The sequence below is a fragment of the Dreissena polymorpha genome, chromosome 1, assembly GCF_020536995.1.
Source record: "Dreissena polymorpha isolate Duluth1 chromosome 1, UMN_Dpol_1.0, whole genome shotgun sequence".
Lineage (NCBI taxonomy): Eukaryota > Metazoa > Mollusca > Bivalvia > Myida > Dreissenidae > Dreissena > Dreissena polymorpha.
In genome coordinates this window covers 136,135,652-136,155,778 of record NC_068355.1, presented here as the reverse complement: position 1 = coordinate 136,155,778, position 20,127 = coordinate 136,135,652, and the positions used below count along the sequence as shown (strand labels likewise).

The 20,127-nt window shown below is 39.9% G+C and overlaps 1 protein-coding gene across 4 annotated transcripts in view; it reads left to right on the top strand.

The window, feature by feature from the left end:
- Positions 1-20,127, top strand: part of LOC127851037 (GATOR complex protein DEPDC5-like) — a 94,535-nt gene that overhangs the window by 51,279 nt on the left and 23,129 nt on the right. For all 4 annotated transcript variants that reach the window (XM_052384510.1, XM_052384502.1, XM_052384494.1 and 1 more), the window contains 7 exons: positions 1,513-1,659; positions 2,614-2,699; positions 6,936-7,110; positions 7,469-7,551; positions 8,515-8,638; positions 9,687-9,739; positions 14,702-14,770. In XM_052384510.1, coding sequence (XP_052240470.1) covers positions 1,513-1,659; positions 2,614-2,699; positions 6,936-7,110; positions 7,469-7,551; positions 8,515-8,638; positions 9,687-9,739; positions 14,702-14,770 — 737 coding nt within the window. The remainder of the gene's footprint in view (positions 1-1,512; positions 1,660-2,613; positions 2,700-6,935; positions 7,111-7,468; positions 7,552-8,514; positions 8,639-9,686; positions 9,740-14,701; positions 14,771-20,127) is intronic.

The following is a 20,127-nucleotide window of genomic DNA, read 5'->3' as shown; positions in this document are numbered from 1 at the left end:
GGCTGTCCCAGGTGAGTATGGTGGAATGATTTCACAGAGGCTGTCCCAGGTGAGTATGGTGGAATGATTTACAGAGGCTGTCCCAGGTGTGTATGGTGAAATGATTTCACAGAGGCTGTCCCAGGTGAGTACCATGAAATGATTTCACAGAGGCTGTCCCAGGTGAGTATAGTGAAATGATTTCATAGAGGCTGCCCCAGGTAAGTATGGTGAAATGATTTCACAGAGGCTTTCCCAGGTGAGTATGGTAGAATGATTTCACAGAGGCTGTCCCAGGTGAGTATGGTGAAATGATTTCACAGAGGCTGTCCCAGGTGAGTATGGTGAAATTATTTCACAGAGGCTGTCTCAGGTGAGTAAGGTGAAATGATTTCACAGAGGCCGTCACAGGTGAGTATGGTGGAATGATTTCACAGAGGCTGTCCCAGGTGAGTATGGTGGAATGATTTCACAGAGGCTGTCCCAGGTGAGTATGGTGGAATGATTTCACAGAGGCTGTCCCAGGTGTGTATGGTGAAATGATTTCACAGAGGCTGTCCCAGGTGAGTATGGTTGAATAATTTCACAGAGGCTGTCCCAGGTGAGTATGGTGGAATGATTTCACAGAGGCTGTCCCAGGTGAGTATGGTGAAATGATTTCACAGAGGCTGTCCCAGGTGAGTATGGTGGAATGATTTCACAGAGGCTGTCCCAGGTGAGTATGGTGAAATGATTTCACAGAGGCTGTCCCAGGTGAGTATGGTTTAATGATTTCACAGAGGATGTCCCAGGTGAGTATGGTGGAATGATTTCACAGAGGCTGTCCCAGGCGAGTATGGTTAAATGATTTCACAGAGGATGTCCCAGGTGAGTATGGTGGAATGATTTCACAGAGGCTGTCCCAGGCGAGTATGGTAAAATGATTTCACAGAGGCTGTCCCAGGCGAGTATGGTGGAATGATTTCACAGAGGCTGTCCCAGGTGAGTATGGTGGAATGATTTCACAGAGGCTGTCCCAGGTGAGTATGGTGGAATGATTTCACAGAGGCTGTCCCAGGTGTGTATGATGGAATGATTTCACAGAGGCTGTCCCAGGTAAGCATTTTTAAACTCCAGTTGATACCTGTGTATTTGTACAAGCTCAATACATAAGTTTAATCACATTGTCTAGTTTAGTTTAGTTTAAATCTATTTATTTTAGCTTGATTGCATTGGAAGTACTACTTCTTATTTGAAACGCTTTCAAGCTCATTTCCTAACTAGAACCAGTACTTGGTGTCTATGGGGGAGATCTAAAGAAAGCTCCCACAGTGTGGATCGAACCTGTGACCTCCCAATTGCTAGGGGGGCACCATATGCACTTTTTCAACGGCGAAATCACATTTTTTAGTACTTTATATAAGTTATAGTCCTTTGCTTCCAAAAATTCCATAAAAGCAGACTGCACAGGCTAATCTGGGACGACATTTAATGCACATGCATAAATTCCAGTTTCCTTGAACGAGGCTCTATAGTACTTTTGTTGTTTTTCAGGGCTTTCAGCTGATAAAGATGATGAGGAACACGGGCAGCTCCCTCACGCTGGTGGCCAATACTTCCCAGAGGGTGGTTCCTGGCTCCAGTCCACAGGTGTCACACATGTCCGGGCTCAAACGGTGCCGTCCACGCGAGGAGACTGCTGTGAGTGGTTCCAGGTGTATTTTTATGTCCCCCACCACTATAGTGCCAGTGGGGGACATATTGTTTTTGCCCTGTCTTTTGCTTTGTTTGTTTGTGTGTTTGTTTGCGTCAAACTTTAACATATTTTCAATAACTTTTGCAATATTGAAAATAGCAACTCAAGGTCATCCTTCAAGGTCAAAGGTCAAAATCGCTCATTTAATGTACACTTTTGCAATATTGAAGATAGCAACTTGATATTTGGCATGCATGTGTATCTCATGGAGCTGCACATTTTGAGTTGTGAAAGGTCAAGGTCATCCTTCAAGGTTAAAGGTCAAGTATATGGGGACATAGTGTTTCCCAAACACATTTCTTGTTAAAACTAGAGTTTATTAAAGCAAAAAGAATTTTAAATGTAATGTGTATCAGGTATGATTTCATTTTTTTTATTGTATTTTATCAAATGTTAGAAAAAACATATAGCAAGTCTTTGGAGAAACATTTATGACTCGATCTTGATTAATTGTGGATAGAATGTCTTTTTTGACAGTATCAATGCCATGCTTAAATATAGGTCGATGTTGGTAAAACAAATGAGGTCAACAGGCCTTGTCATGAACAGATACTGTACATATAACTCTTGTTGGTGTTTAAGGGCTTCATTTTATGAGTTTAAAAGGAACAATACAACTGACAATAGTTTTAATTTAAAAATATATAAGTATTAAAATAGTAAAATAAGAGTTATCTCCTGGTAATTTGTTTTGTTATTAATTGAAAATAGCTCTACATATGCTGATTTTTAACAAAACTTCATGCAAAAAAGTATCTTAATACAAAAAAAAACCCACAAAACCATAGTTAATTGGTATACAACTACAGCCTACATTAAAGGCAAGAAGACAGTATCTTCCTTGTTTTCCCATATTTAGATAGCATCTTCTGGCTTTAATTGTAATTATTGCTTTGCAGGAGGAGGTGTACTTGAGTATCGGGCGCATTTTTCACAAGCTGTCCCGTACTGGCTCGGAGATTACGGTTACACGCTACAGACCCAGGTACGAGCCTGACTTCATGGCCATGTGTAAACCCAAGGGGCTTACATCTGACGTTATACATGAATATATATGTACATGTTTATACAGATCCAGGTACGAGCCTGACTTCATGGCCATGTGTTACTCCTAGGGGGCTTGCATCTGACGTTATACATGAATATATATGTACATGTTAATAAACACCTATTTTTATGTGTGTGATAGCTGTACCAGAGATAAAAATCTTAGAGTATGTATACACACAATTTTCGCATTTCTGCATACACATGGCAATGGAATACAACCTTTTTTTTTTAATTATACAGATATAAAATGTTTTAATAATTATAATAATTATAAGAAATCCTTTTTATTACTGTATGTTTTCTTTAATTGTCTACTGAAATTTATCAGTGAACTCAATTACATTTTTAGCTCACCTGAGTGATAGCTCGAGGTGAACTATTGTGATCACTCAGCGTCCGGCGTCCGTCCGTCCGTCTGTAAACAATTTGTAAACATCTTCTTCTACTAAACCATTGAGCCAATTTCAACTAAATTTCATGTGGAGCATCCCTAAGTCATGGGACAAAAGAATTGTTAAAAAAAATTTGATCACATAACCAAGATGGCCGCCATGACCATATATGGTAAAAACCTTAAAAAATCTTCTTGTCAGAAACCGCTCATCAGATTTTCAAAAAATTTCACAGGGATGACCTTTGAGGGCTCCCCTGAAAAAGTTGTTCAAAGAAATTTGATTCGTCAAAAAACATGGCCACAGGAGCTCGTTGAACTTTGCATGTTTATTCGTTTATGCCTATTTTGTGAAAACTTTCAAAAATCTTCCACATTTTTTGTCCGATCTTTTCCAAATTTGCACAGTGTCTTTATATCAATGAGGACACGAACCCTACAAAAAATGAGCATTATTGGTCCATGAAGTACAGAATTACCTCCCCTTGAATTGAGAAAATGGTGTTTATGCAATAAAGTCCAAATTTTTCATCCAATTCTTTCCAAACTTGTAAGGATTTAGCATGGTTCAAACAAGGGAAACAACTACGGTTTATGCATGTTCTTTTTATTACAGATTTGCCTCCCTTTAATTCATTCAAAATCTCATTTTACAGCAGAGATTCCAAATCTGACCTGTAAATGAGCCCCATATTTACTGCTGGTGCTATGTTACCTTTTCCCATTTGATCATTCTTAAGTATTGGTCTTGAAATGCTGCTACTGCTACTGCTACTGCTACTACTACTACTACTACTACTACTACTACTACTACTACTACTACTACTACTACTACTACTACTACTTCTACTACTTCTACTACTACTACTACTACTACTACTACTTCTACTACTACTACCACTACTACTACTACTACTACTACTACTACTACTACTACTACTACTACTACTACTACTAGTACTACTACTACTAGTACTACTACCACCACCACCACCACCACCACCACCACCACAACCACCACCCACGTCTACTATTACTACTTCTACTACTACTACTGCCACTACTACTACTACTTTTACCACTACTACTACTACTACTACTACTACTACTACTACCACTACTACTACTACTACTTCTACTTCTACTACTTCTACTACTTCTACTACTACTTCTACTACTACTACTACTACTACTTATACTACTACTACTACTACTACTACTACTACTACTACTACTACTACTACAACTACTATTACTACTACTACAACTATTACTACTACTACTTCTACTACTACTACTACTACTACTACACCACCACCACCACCACCACCACCACCATTCACAGTGACAAAAAACGTATTCACACAATGGCTGCTACTTCAACTTATAGCCCATATAGGGGGGCATGCATGTTTTACAAACAGCCCTTGTTTCTATGGGATTTTAACCACAACTGTTCATGTTTATCTCCGACACATATTTTTAGGTCACCAGTCATGAAGTGACACAGTGAGCTTATGTGATCGTGTGATGTCCGGCGTCCGTTGTGCGTGCCTGCGTGTGTCCGTGCGTCCGTCCGTCAACAATTTGTTTGTGTAGACAGTAGAGGTCACAGTTTGCATCCAATCTTGATGAAATTTGGTCAAAATGTTTATCTTGATGAAATCCGGTTTGGGATTGTATTTGGGTCATCTGGGGTCAAAAACAAGGTCACTAGGTCAAATAATAGAACAACCTTCTGTAGACAATAGAGGTCACAGTTTTCATCCAATCTTTATGAAATTTGGTCAGAATGTTTATCTTGATGAAATCTGGGTTGGGATTTTATTTGGGTCATCTGGGGTCAAAAACTAGGTCACTAGGTCAAATAATAGAAAAACCTTGTGTAGACATTAGAGATCACAGTTTTCATCCAACCTTTATGAATTTTGGTCAGAATTCTTGATGAAATCTGGGTGGGATTGTATTTGGGTCATCTGGGGTAAAAATCTAGGTCAAATAAATAGAAAAACCTTGTGTTGACAATAGAGGTCACAGTTTTCATCCAATATTTATGAACTGTGGTCAGAATGTTTATCTTGATGAAATCTGGATTGGGATTGTATTTGGGTCATCTAGAGTCAGGAACTAGGTCACTAGGTCAAATCATAGAAAAACATTGTGTAGACAATAGAGGTCATAGTTTTCATCTGATCTTATTGAGTCAGGTGAGCGATTCAGGGCCATCATGGCCCTCTTGTTTTTGTACTATTTAGTTTACATTTGAAACACAATAATTTGGGAATATGTTTTGTTATGATTTCCTATTAAGTCTGGATCAATTATTCATTTACCTTCTGTATAAAACATTATCACTGCCACTATATTCCTGTTCAAAAGACAATAAACTGTTAAATCCTCACCAACTAGCATTTAAGAATTAATTTTATTTAATTAAACCGCAAACATCAGGACATGCTCTTCGTAAAATCACAAGTATGGTCCGATTGCATAACATTGCATTGTTATGAATGATATTAATTATATCCCACAACAACAAAGTAGAACGGTTTTATATTGGATTCACCATGGAATTCTCTGGAGTCTGTAGACACAATTTATTTCTAACTTTGTTCAACAGGTCACATTCAAAATTGCATGTATAATTTTTTATAATGATTTGAAATTGTGCATATGAATTTTAAACTATGCTAAAAATTATACCCATAACATAATACCACGTGTGGAATCAGGGGCTATTTGTTCACACTGTGATAGCTCTAGTTTATATGAGCCACGCTTTGAAAAAATGGAGCCTAATCCATGAGCCTTGCGTTTCGTCCAAGATTACGGTAGCCTGTTCAGTTGGCACATGCTAATCAGGGACTACACTTTCCCCCTGAACTTGATTTCCAATAACAAAAGACATCCTTTAAACAGAAAATACCATAAAAACGGAAAGTCAAGTGCTGTCCCCAATAAGCCTGTATGGACTGCACAGGCTAATCTGGGACAACACTTTACACATATGCATTAAACCCCATTTTCCCAGATTATGGCTCATTTGTCATAAGTTATATGTGTGGAGGCTTCTATTCCTCATATATCTGAATGCACATCTGAGCCACACTCTAGGAAAACTGGGCTTAATGCATGTCCATACAGTGTCATCCCAGATTAGCCTGTGCAGTCCACTCAAGCTAATTAAGAACGGCAATTACAACCTAGAAAGGATTTTTGTTTAGAAGAAACTAACTTTACACGAAACATTTCATAAAAGCGCAAAGTTTTGTTCCAGATTAACCTGTGTGGACTGGGCTGACACTTGACAAATATGCATTAAACCCAGTTTTACCACAGCGCTGCTCATTTGTAATATGCTATATGTGTAAAAACTTCTATTCCTTAAGCATCAGAATTCACAGCTGAGATTGCACTCCGGGATAACCAGACTTAATTCATGTGCATAAAGTGTCATCCCAAATTAGCCTGTGCAGACTGCTAATCAGGAACAACACTTTCCGCCTATACTAGAATTTTCATTAGAAAATAATTCTTTTAAACAAAAAAATTCCATAAAAGGGGAAAGTGTTTTCCCAGATTAGCCTGTGAAGTCTGCACTGATAAATTCAATAAAGGCGGAAAGTGTCATCCGTGATTTTCCTGTGTGGACTGTTATCTGTGATTTTCCATGTGGACTGCACTGACTAATCTTGGACAACACTTAACGCAGAAAGCCCCATTTTCCAGAGCAAGTCTCATTTTGTATATGTAATGAATGTGGAGGCTTCTATCCCTCAGACATCAGAACGCACAGCTGAGCTACAACTACCGCTACCGGTTCCAGGCACCAGACTCCTTCAACTACGATGTCTCATGGAGCGAGTTCCACAACGAGAAGCTCGAGAATTACAACTGGAATTACCTCGACCAGTACATTTGTACCCAGGGCGAGGGGGACTTTGGACTCATGGACGTAAGTACATTGACCAATTAAAAGGGTTTTTAATGCATGTGCGTAAAGTGTCGTCCCAGATTAGCCTTTGCAGTCCGCAGGGGCTCATCTGGGACAACACTTCACGCACATGTCTTAAGCCCCCTTTTCACAGCTCGAAAACTACAGCTGGAATTACCTTGACCAGTACATCTGTACTCAGAGGGAAAGGGACTTTGGACTCATGGATGAATCTTCTTACAATCTTAAGATAAGGAAAGACTAAGTTTCAGAGAAATTTGAGCCATCAAAATTACATAGCAGTACTCTAAGTTATTTTCTAAGCATATATATATATACGGCTTATTGTGTCATCTGTGCATGTTTATTCTCCCCTCAGTCCTTGAAGTTTTGGAGGAGTAGGTTCTTCATTTTACCCTGCAACAATCCGGCCACAAAGAAAATAAGTGAAGGACACCAAAGGTAAGCTGCTTTGTGTAGGATTGTTTTAAAGTATGAGAAAAGAATTTTGCCATATATGCAACATTATTATGAAAAATTGTTGTTATTTTCATATTATTAAAATCCACACTAACTCAAGAAATTTAAAATGACAGCATTAACAAGATTAAACATTTAATTGTTCACGATATTATGTTGCCCCAAAAGCTGTAAATAAAATCAGTGTATACAATTTGTTGATAACATGAATTAATACAGTATTGAATAAAGACAAAAAGCATTTGAGGGTTATGAAGCAGGTATTACCACTATTGAACTAAGTTAAGCCTTTAAGCCTAAATTGAACAATTGATTTGATGTCGCTTTAACCTTGCTAATTATCCCCTGCAATAGGTGGAGGGATATTGTTTTGGCATTGTCCGTCCGTCTTTCCGTCCGTCCGTCTGTACGTCCGGAGCCATATCTTGGAAGTGCTTTGGTGGATTTCATTGAAACTTGGTATGAGTATATATATGGATAAGAGAATGATGCATGCCAAATGGCATTGTACACCATCTGTTAATAACGGAGTTATGGCCCTTTGTATCTTGAAAAAAAGCTTTTTTTGTGTGTCCGGAGCCATATCTTGGTAGTGCTTAGGCGGATTTCATTGAAACTTGGTATGGGTTTGTATATCAATAAGAGGATGATGCATGCTAAATGGCATTGTACACCATCTGTTAATAATGGAGTTATGGCCCTTTGTATCTTGAAAAAATGCTTTTTTGAGTGTCAGATATAACGCTTTTGTGTCCAGAAGCATATTGGCGGGGGATATCAATTCAACGAATTTGCTTGTTAAATCTTAATTTGTTTGACTAATGAAAATATCATAAACAACCAATACTTTTATTTCTATTATTTTTCCTTTTTTTCAGTTTGTCAGTATGTTAAAGTTTCTGCAGTATTTGTAAAAGTGCACTTTGATAATTTACTTTATGTCAGGTGTGATATTTACGAAGAGAAAACATCCTCAGAACTAAAGCAGCTCATCATTGGTTTTACCCGCTACCTCGAAATTCTCAACAAGATGAAGCGAACTGCCGTCACTCGACAGACAAATTGTATAGTATGAACCTTAACAAATTTATTTGTTTGTAATGCATGGTTGAATGGTTGAGAAATGGGGTTTTGCCAATACATGAGGCAAATATGAAAATGCCTAGATATATAAGTTTTGGGTGGAGGCCTTGAAATGATTGACATTGCAGGTTGTACTTCAAACTGTTTAATATCATCCCAGTTATTTGCAAAGGATTAATTATGTTTATTGTTTGAAAATCACAAATTAACTGTATGGTGAAACTGGGTGTGAGTACATATCCAACCATGCAGATATGAGTGATATTATGCAAGAAAGGGCAGTAGTACATATCCACACAGTGTAGCTAAAATATAAGTTGTGTCGCCCCTAAGTGGGCCTTAGGACATATCCAAAAAGTGTTGCTCCAGATATGCTTATGCACCCTTATACTATAAAGAGTTATTATTTCCACTTATTAGACTACAAAACATTGGCTTACTTTATAGGAGATTAACCTGACCAGAACGTACACATTTCATGGGTGTGGCATAATACCAATTTATTCAACCACGTGGCTCAACTATTAACAAATGCTCTTTACATTTATTAGAAGTGTATAATTATTGTATAAATAAATTGAATAACAATGGTGAATTCCATTGTTTTTATTCTCCCACAAAGGGGAAGGGAGCATGTAGTTCACCCTTCCTCTGTTCAAAGTCAAATGTTTATGTCCCCCACCACTATAGTGGGTGACATATTGTTTTTGCCCTGTCTGTTGGTTTGTTTGTTTGTTTTTTGCCCCAACTTTAACATTTGCAATAACTTTTGCAATATTGAAGATAGCGACTTGATATTTGGCATGCATGTGTATCTCATGAAGCTGCACATTTTGAGTGGTGAAAGGTCAAGGTCATCCTTCAAGGTCAAAGGTCAAATATATAGCTTCAAAGAGGCGCAAAAGGGGACATAGTGTTTCTGACAAACACATATCTTGTTCTGTTATTAGGTTTGCAAAGAAGACAAAATTCTCCGACAATTTTATCCATCATACTTGATTTTGTATGTTAGCCCATATCCTTTCCATTTTTAGCACAAAGAATTTTTGGACAAGAATCCCGGTGGAATACCTATGCCTGATACCAGGTTTGTCACTTTGTTCACTTTTTCACTTTGAACTATACTGGTTAAAGGGTTTGCGATATATTTTAATATTGAGAGGCAAAGTATTAAATCAATGTTGAATAGCAACGTAGCATATAAACATGTTTTTTCATATCTAACAAATTGTTTCTCTTTTGTCATACAATTCACCATCTGAAGAGACTGTCACCTTTCTCCCCTAAGGTGAAAAAAAAAATGTTTTTGAATGTTTTGGTCAGGCTTAATTCTGAATTTTTCATAACATTGTTCAACTGGAAATAGATTTTTAATCAGGTTTTCCGAAGAAAAAAAATGGTTATTAGGTTGGCGAATGTCGACGGGCCGGCGGGCGCAACAAGCTTGTCCGGGCCATAACTTTGTCGTTCATTGTGAGATTTAAAAATCATTTGGCCTATTTGTTCACCATCATTGGACAGTGTGTTGCGCGAAAGAATTATGTCAATATCTCCAAGGTCAAGGTCACATTTTAAGTTCAAAGGTCAAAAATGGCCATAAATGAGCTTGTCAGGGCCATAACTATGTCGTTCATTGTGAGATTTTAAAATCATTTGGCACATTTGTTCACCATAATTGGACGGTGTGTCGCCCGAACGAATTACGTCCATATATCCAAGGATAAGGTTGCCACAACTAAAAATAGATTGATTTTGAATCAAGGGGGGTAACTATGAACATGTAACAATGCACATTTTGAGTTGTCTTCCTTCATCAGATTTTTTTTTTTCAAATTGAAATCAAGGTTGCCACGAGTAAATATAGATTGAATTAGAAACAAGGAGGGTTACAATGCACATTTTGAATTGTCTCCCTTTATCAGACTTTTTTTAAATTGAAAACCTTGTTTTGTGACAATTTTGTCCCTTGTTGTACTCTTTTGTTCTCTTAAACTAGGTGGTTATGATTATCTTGATAACTTAGTTTCTGAAGATATGAAGAACATTTTCTAAATGATGTCAAAGGTTCATTATATACATTGAAACACATTCTGTAGTATTCAACATTTGACACACAATGATTGTGACTCATTGTAGTGTTTTGCTGGTATTTTAAGCTCACCTGAGCACAACCTGCTCATGGTGAGCTTTTGTGATTGCCTTTTGTCCATCGTGCGTCTGTCATCAACATTTTGCCTTGTGAACATTCTAGAGGCCACATTTTTTGTCCGATTTTCATGAAACTTGGTCAGAACATTTGTCCCAATGATACCTCGAACAAGTTCGAAACTGGGTCATGCTGGGTAAAAAACTAGGTCACTAGGTCAAAAAAAGGAAAAACCTTATAAACACTGTAGAAGTCACATTTCATGCCCAATCTTCATGTAACTTTTTCAAAATGTTTGTCTTAATGATATGTTGGTTGAGTTTAAAAGTGGTGTTCCGGTCCCTTGAAAAACATGGCCGCCAGTGAGCAGGGCAGTTTTCCTTATTTGGCTATAGAGAATCCTTGTGAACACTCTAGAGGCCACATTTCTTGTCAGATCTTCATGAAACTTGGTCAGAAGATTTGTCCCAATGATATCTCAATCGAGTTTGAAACTGGGTCATACTGGGTCAAAAACTAGGTCCAAACAAAAGAAAAACTTTGTAAACACTGTAGAAGTCACATTTTATGCCAAATCTTCATGTTACTTTGTCAAAATGTTTGTCTTAATGATATGTTGGTTGAGTTCAAAAGTGGTCCGTTGAAAAACATGGCCGCCAGTGGGTGGGGCAGTTTTCTTTATTTGGCTATAGAGAAACCTTGTAAACACTCTAGAGGCCACATTCCATGTCAAAAAAAAGAATAACCTTGTGAACACTGTAGAAGTCACATTTGGTTCAAAAATGGTTCTGGTCCGTTGAAAAACATGGCTGCCGGGGGGTGGGGCAGTATTCCTTATATGGCTATAGAGAAACCTTGTGAACACTCTAGTTTTATCGGATGTTTTTTGTAACTCCTTAGCAAGATTTTAAAAAGATATTTCAACTACCTTACCAGTTGGTTTTCAAGGATTACTTTCTATTCATCAAATATGACTTATCGATGGTCCCAATTTAAAATGACGAACCTACATTTTTGGCATTTCGCGATTTTGATATTGTGTAAAGCGGGAAATCAATGCACATATACCCCCAAAACAACAAAATAGTTATCCAATCGCAACAGCTCCATATAGTCACGTGATGTAATGACGAACCGCAATTGCTTGAAGTCAAAATGACGAAGCTGAAAAAAATTGTTACGTCGGCATTTTGCGAGCTTATTAATATATTAAAGTATCAATATAGCCATGTATTTTAAGGCAAATTGACGAAACGTAAACGTTTGCTTATAAAATAATTAAATGATGTACATTTTATAGCATTGATGAACGCAAAAAGATATCAAAATAATATAAAATGTTGAGGTATTAACTTAGTAACTTGTGGCCGCAACTAATAGCTTGTTCCTACAACTTATTAAGTTGAGGTTTCAACTTAGTAAGTTGTTCCTTCAACTTTATAACTTCTGGCCGCAAGTTACTAAGTTAAGACCACAATTGTCTGAGCACTTGCCTTGTTTGCGACTGGGTTCAGGGTTCCATCCCCGGTCTGAGCACTAGCAACGTACGCGTCGGATCCCGTTTCGAGTCCCATGGTTTTTGGATTTGAACCCGGGACGCTTCTTGTAAAGGGCGATTCCTCTGACCGGGGCTCGATCCCGGGAACCATCGCTTACGAGGCGAGTGCAAGATGCCTAAGTTTTCGACGGTCTGAAAATCTAATACGGAGTTTTCGACGGCCTCGAGGTTCGAATCATAGTTCGAGCACTAGCCCTGAAAGCTTTGGGTCTCTAGATCAATCCTCGGTTTAAGGATTTACCCTATAAGCGACGGCTCGAATTCCGATGTGAGAATTTGCACCAACAGTGACCGGTCCCGGGTTCGAGCCCCAGTCTGAGTACTAGTCCTGAAAGCTATGGATCCCGGGTTCAAGCCTGTGTCTTAGCTCTTGCCCAGTAAGGGAAGGATCCCGGTTGCAAACCTCAGTCTGAGCGTTCGCACCGAAAGCTACGGGTTCACACAGGGACTCGAACCAAACAGCCGTCGCTAACATACCATACTGAGCACCCGCCTACTAAGCGACCGGCTGCGGAAATGAGCTTCGTAAGCAACATTTCCCGCTTTCGAGTCCGGAAATGAGAGCTAGCCTCGCAAGCTATGGGTGTTCGGGTTCTAGCGCCGGTCTGAGCACTAGCCCTGTAAGCTATAAATCCCGCATTTTTCGGGTCCGGCGATAAGACTACGACTTTGATCAGGGTCCGTTCGCTTAAATGGTAAGTACTTAAACAGGGATTTTAGCCCGGGGGCATAGCATACAGGGTGAGTGCTCAAGCAGGGCATCCAAGCCGGGATCCGTTACGTAGGGTGCGAATGCTCAGACTGGAATCCAAGTCGCTTACAGGGAAAGTCCTTAGACTGGGGCTAAAACCCAAAGACCCATCGTTTAAAAAGGGAGGTATCAGACCTGGATTCCCAACCGGAATCCGTCGCTTATGTGCCTAGTTTTCACAACAGGGTTCGAGCCCTGAACCAAGTCGCTAACTTGGCGATCGCTCAGATAGGGGCTCAAATCTGAAATCCATGACTTACATGGCAAGTGCTCAGATAGGGCTCGAACGAGGGATCCATAGCTAACAGGGATAGTGCTCGAACCCGAGCACCTAGTAAAATAAGGGGTACTAATTGTGATAAAACGGTAAAGATGAAACGCCCGATATTATTGGTTAAACTTAAATTAGTGGTTTCAATATAGTTAGTTGGTCCCACAAGTTATTTAGTTGAGGCAAAAACTAATAAGTTGTGGGAACAAGTTATGAAGTTGTCGCCACAAGTTTCTGAGCTGAGGCCTCAACTTAATAAATAAGTTGTTCCCACAAGTTATTTAGTTGAAGGAATAACTTAATAAGTTAAATGAACAAATTACTAGGTTGAGGTCACAATTTAATAAGTTTTGGGAGCAAGTTATGAAGTTGTGGCCACAAGTTACTAAGCTGAGGTCTCAACTTAAACAGTTGTGGGGACAACGTACGTAGTTGTTTCCACAAGTTATTTTAAAAATTGTTTCCACAAGTTATTAAGTTGAAGCCACAACTTATGATGTTGTTCCCTCAACTTTATTAGTCGTTCCCACAAGTTACTAAGTTGAGGCCACACTATAAATAACGAATTGCGGTTGTCACCTCTGTTCCACCGGGTAAAACAGAAAAAAATGCATTGCTTTGCTATATCTAACGGACAACAGTGGAAAAATTTATTCTATTGAAACAAAATCTATTACAATAAGCTGTCCAATTTGCCGAAACATCACATAAATGCAAGTCTAAATGACGAAGATACATTTTACAGCAGATTTATTAACTTAACGTCAAATTAGTTCCATACGAACATGGTCTATCATGCGACACTTTTAAAAATGTTTAAAATAATCTTTATTTGACTTTGTGCAAGAAATGTTTAACTAAAATAGGTCTCCTGAAAACTTGTGTTTTTGTAGGTTCGACATTTTAAATTGAGACCATCGTTATGTTTCATGTGTTCTTTTGTTTTGAAAAAAATGTGTGATATCTTTGTTCAATGAATGGATTAAATGTTGTATTAATTTTATTGTGAATTATGATCTCTGTCAAACACATTCATATATTTAGCCCCTCTCTGTTAAACAAGGGCTAAATGCATGTGTGTAAAATTATCGTCCCAGATAAGCCTTTGCAGGGATGACACTTTCAGCTTTTATGGTATTTTTTTGTTAAAGGAAATCTCATCTTAGCAAAAATCCAGTTTAGGTGGAAAGTGTTTTTTCCTGATAAGCCTGTGCGGACCTCACAGGCTTATCTTTGACAACCCTAAACACACATGCATTAAGCCCTGTTTTCCCAGAGGAAGGCACATTTGAAACTACAATGGCTCATGTCGTGTAATTTCAGGCCGGATGAAGAAGTGCTGTGTATGACATCCCCCTCGGATAAAGTAGTGAGATGGATGCTGGATGATGTGTAATATATTCTTTATATTACCATTTTATATAAGACACCTTACTATTATATACATTTTTTTCTAGTTAACATGAAATTTCACTGCATTGTCACAAGGTTGTATAACCACATAAGTTATTATCACACCTTTACCCTAACACAAAAAAGAAGTTTTTCTGTTGTATTTTTATTAGCGAGGTTGTTTTCGGAGAAAACCTGAGCTATTATCATAGCCTGCTCGTTGTCCTCTGTCCGCTGTCCGCCGTTCGACGTAGGCGTCATGCTAAAACCTTAACATTGGCTCTAAAATCAAAGTGCTTCCACCTACAACTTTGAAACTTCATATGTAGATGCACCTTGATGAGTTCTACAAGCCACACCCATTTTTGGGTCATTAGGTTAAAGGTCAAGGTCACTGTGACCTCTAATATCAAACTTTAACATAGGCTCTAAAATCAAAGTGCTTACACCTACAACTTTGAAACTTCATATGTAGATGCACCTTGATGAGTTCTTCACGCCACACCCATTTTAGGGTCACTAGGTCAAAAGGCAAGGTAACTGTGACCTCTAATAAAAAACTTAAACAAAAACCTTAACATTGCCTCTAAAATCAAAGTGCTTCCAACTACAACTTTGAAACTTCATATGTAGATGCACCTTGATGAGTTCTACACGCCATACCTATTTTGGGTCACTAAGTCAAAGGTCAAGGTCACTGTGACCTCTAAAAAAATTTAAAAAAATCTGACAAGCTTTCGAAGCCGAGCGTGGCACCTGTTATGCGGTGCTCTTGTTTGTATAAATAATTATCAAAAGTTATGGGGTTTGGGTGGGGCCAGGTCAGAGATTTTCACTCATTTTTTTCATGTTATTTTACATGAACGTCTGCATTTCTACACTGATTTACTTCAAATTGATACTGAACATCTCTTATGACAATACGGTCAATCTCAACTATGCATGGCCGCATTAACAACCCTGGGGCGCCCCCCCCCACATAGACCACGCCCACCCAAAATTGCCTTTAACATTAACTTCTTCATTTCTACACTGATTTACTTCAAATTGATACTGAACATCTCTTATGACAATACGGTCAATCTCAACTATGCATGGCCCATTACCAACCCTGGGGCGCCCTCGCCCACATAGACCACGCCCACATAAAATTGCCTTTTACTATAAATTCTTCATTTCTACACTGATTTACTTCAAATTGATATTGAACATTTCTTATGACAATACGGTCAATCTCAACTATGCCCCATTATCAACCCTGGGGCGCCCCCTGGGTCAAACATGCATCATTGGGATACACGTCGGCCTCTGCTGCATCATTTCTAGTTCATTTTAATGTCATAATTACGTTACTTGCTATCAATAGCTACCTTTCCAAGGTGGGTTTATTCCTCCGGAAAATTCTGGAGCCGGCCACCCATACACCGTAATCAAACCAGGGCGGAACATAGTGTAATGCATCCTTAGTCTAAACCGAAACCGGAAACGGTGTCCACTATAAAATCAATCATCTTTCCGGAGCAGCCATTGTTACTTCGCCATTTTTATTGGTGTTGAAATTGAATTACCGGGCAAGACGTCGACCACGTGGCTCTTGCCTTTCGTCGGCCGACGTCAGACCATATAGCTTCTGCCATATGTCGGTCTTTACCCGGTGACGTCGACCAAGTTGCTTCGGCCATGCATCGGTCGACGTCAGACCATATGTAAACTGGTGTTTACAAGACAAACCGTTCGACAGGGCGTTGAGACGACCTGGTATGTGTTTGAACGAGAGGAAAATGTATAGGTTCTTGCAAAGAACGAGCAAGTTCCTGGTTTCCAAATACAGGGGGTGATCATGTATACCCCCTTGTGCCTTGATGTAAACCACGACTGATGTGTTGTCTGTTGACAACATCACACAGGAGTCGCGAAGATGTGTTGGAAACTAGAAACAGCTAGAATGACTGCTAGCTTTTCAAGATTTTTAATGTGCAGGTTATACTCCTGAGGAGACCACATACCTGAGATGATCTGGCTGAGTGGTTCCAGGTAAACGACCCCAACCTTCCCTGCTCGCATCCATACGAGATGTAAGGAAGGTTGCGGTGGAAGAAGCGGTACTCCTGCCAAGAGTCTCTTAGTCTAGTCACCACTGAATGTGGGGAACTAAAGACTAGAAGGATGGGAGTCTGTGTAAGAGGTTTGCTCTAAGATAAATTCCTACAAATTTAGAGATAGTGCTGAAGAGGACGTATTCTATCGGAAAAGATGTCCCAGCAAAAAGACCAGGAACAGACCGGTAAAAGACTGACCGGTGGCTGGAGCCTCATTGTTAAGAATGGGTGGGGAAAGAAATTCAGGGTAAGCCGAAATTTCCCCAATCTGACCAGACTTGAAAGTCGGTAGAAAAGAAGAGTTGAACACTTTATTATAAACCATCTATTTGTGAAGTGCTGAAGTATGGCTGCTACTGGTACCTCTGGCATCGGAGGTGTGTTTTTAGAAAACGGAAAACCCTAGGAGTGACCTTAGGGACGTAACCCCTTGCCGGTCGAAGGCTTGAAAGTCTTCTGATCCGGCTTGGGTTTGCCCTTATTTAAGAAACCTTTCCTGACGAATTCCAATAGGAAGACGACCTGTTATAGAAAGACGGCCTGTTAGAGGCCGGATGTGAAATAGAAGAAGGCCTTTTAGAGAAAAAGGTTGTTCTTCTTAGTATTCTTGGCTGTCAGGGTTGCCCCAAAAAAGAGCCCCTAGGCGCTGGCCAGAGTTGATTCTCTTTAGAGAAGTAAAGATATGGTCATCCCTGTCAGCCGTGATTGCCGTCTGTTTCCTGCCTCCAAAAAGGGAATCTGGTGTGAAAGGAGAAATCCTTATAGAGTTCACTCCTGGTTCCAACATGAAAATTGAGGCAGGGAAGAGAGGATGAGGTCCCTCCGGATCCTTAACATCTCGGGCCTGAGTCTGATAGCTCCCAAGTTATCTACAAGGCTGTGGCCGCATGCGGTCAAGCTGGTAGGCAGACCTAAGGATCAGCCCGATCTCAGTTGCCAATTCTCCAACATGGAGTAAGGAACTGAGAGAGTGGTAGAAGCAACTGGCAAAGTAAGCAAAAGCCTTTTATTGTCAGGATCTAGACCCAGCAGTTTGGAAAGGTCCAAACCAGTAGTCGGGTCGGGTACAGGGAACTTGAAGCTTTTATCGCCATAAGTGGTTAAGGCTCAGTCAGGTCCTTATGGGCTTTCCATGGTGATGGAGCATGCTATTTATTAGGGTTCCAATGACTGGAAAACATACCACTTGGAAGGCGTATGTTGACACGAGACATCGCCTTGCTAATCCTGCCGAGATTACTTTGCAGGCCAACTGTTCCGTGATAGTGAATGCAAAGCCTGTAGCCGACAGGGAAAGGGCGGGGTAAAAAGTCATCACCTAGTGTCTCAAACATAATTCATAGACCTGATTAATAGAGGCAAAACAGTAATGTTCGGCCTCAACGTTAGACTCTGAGCCCGCTTCAACCGAACCATCTGCAAGACTAGTGGTCTGCAAGTAGCCAGCTTTGTCAGAAGTAGGAATACCAGAAAGAGGTATTTCATAAGCTTCTATTATTGAAAGGCACACGTGTCCTGGAGACTGGTGAATCCATAAAGTATTGGATTCAATGGAGTAGCAGCAGGGGGTATACAACTAGGTAACTTAGAATATACCCGTGCGTCGAAGCCAATGATGAATCCTGCTAAGATGAGTAACAGGAGATTATAATATGAGTGACGTCACCAGGTAATACCCGGTGACTGGTGCCTGTGACGGGACCCGGTGATTGGACCAGACCTGTCAATGACCATTGACCGGACCTGTCATAATATGACCGTTGATGTCACCGGGTAAAAACCCAGTGACTGCTGACCATCGCCTGAACCGGACCAGTCAATGACTGGGAACCAGCGATCAGGGTTTGGTGCCCGGTGAATGGACACGTGATGTCACCAGGTTAAGACCGAAGAATGGCAGAAGCCATATGGTCTGATGTCGATCAATGTATGGCCAAAGCCACGTGGTCAATGTCACTAAGCATAGAATGACGTACAGCAGAAGCCATATGGTCTGATGTTGACTGATGCATGGCCGAAGCCACGTGGTCGACGTCCTGCCCAGTGCCCAGACTGGTGAAAAACTGGTTAACGAACGGGTCATACAGGGTTCCCAGCTTTTTGAATGAACAAAATTCCCTGATTTTTCCCTGCTGGAAAATAAAAATTCCAGGATCATAATTTTGACCTATTTTATGTTTTAGACACCCTCAATAAATAGCAGTAACTGTTGAGACCAACTGGACTCTTACGCCTATATCTCACCCATTCTATTCTTCTATCTTGGAGTATCAAGGTGAGCTCTTGCTAGATCCTCCTGGTCGCTCCTTGGTGGCCCAGGAGATTAAGGTTCAACCACCTTCTCACTCTCTTGTACGCTTTTTCCAGGAAACTTATTCACAGGTCATATTTCCTATCTCAGAGAGATAGATTTCATAATCATAGGACATGTTCCACTACAAGTCTGGCCATTATTTGATAATCCCTACAGAAGAACGTTTTTCTGTTAGGACTTCAACTCTCATTGCATCTACAAGGAGAAAGTCCACCAGAACAGTCTACGATGCTTTCTGGAAGCTTTTCTCTGACTGGTGTATTCAATGGCATATTGATCCCCTCAATCACTCTGCTAGACGCATAGAGGTTTTTCTTGTCTATCTTTTTGATGATAAGAAACTTTCTCTTATCTCCATCAAAGATACAGCCTATGCTTCCTATAACTTGGCTTTTCGTAAGTCATCACAAGTCTATGCTGACCTACCTATTTCATGACCTAGCCATAGAACTTCAACGCTTTCTTTGTGCCGTTACCCCTTTATGGTTTTTGCTTGCGTTCTTACTAGGTTCCTGATGAACCTTTCATCAGGCTTCCGAACAGTTCCTAAAACTGGAAGACCATTTTCCTTCTTACTCAGCCAAACGGAGAAGTGAAATTCATGCTCTTTCTGTCGAAGACGACCATCTTCATTTTGATCCGATGGCTTCGTTACTATATGGCTTCTAAACCCTTCAAGGTCCCAAGTCTTTCTAGAACTTAGGGACATGAAGTCAGGGTTTTGAAGTTGTACCTCAGCAGAGTAAGTTTATTCGAGGCTCTCGCTAAAGATTCTTCATTCCTTAAAGGGGGGGGGGGGGCGAAGTGTCTGCGGCTTCTTGTTGGGTAGCCTTGATAAAGAAGGCTTACTCTTTTCTCTCTCATCTAGGGATTCATCCCTGTTTTAAATGTCTGTCTTGCATTCCATTTTAAGGAGGTTTTTTAGCTCACCTGATTGCTCAGGT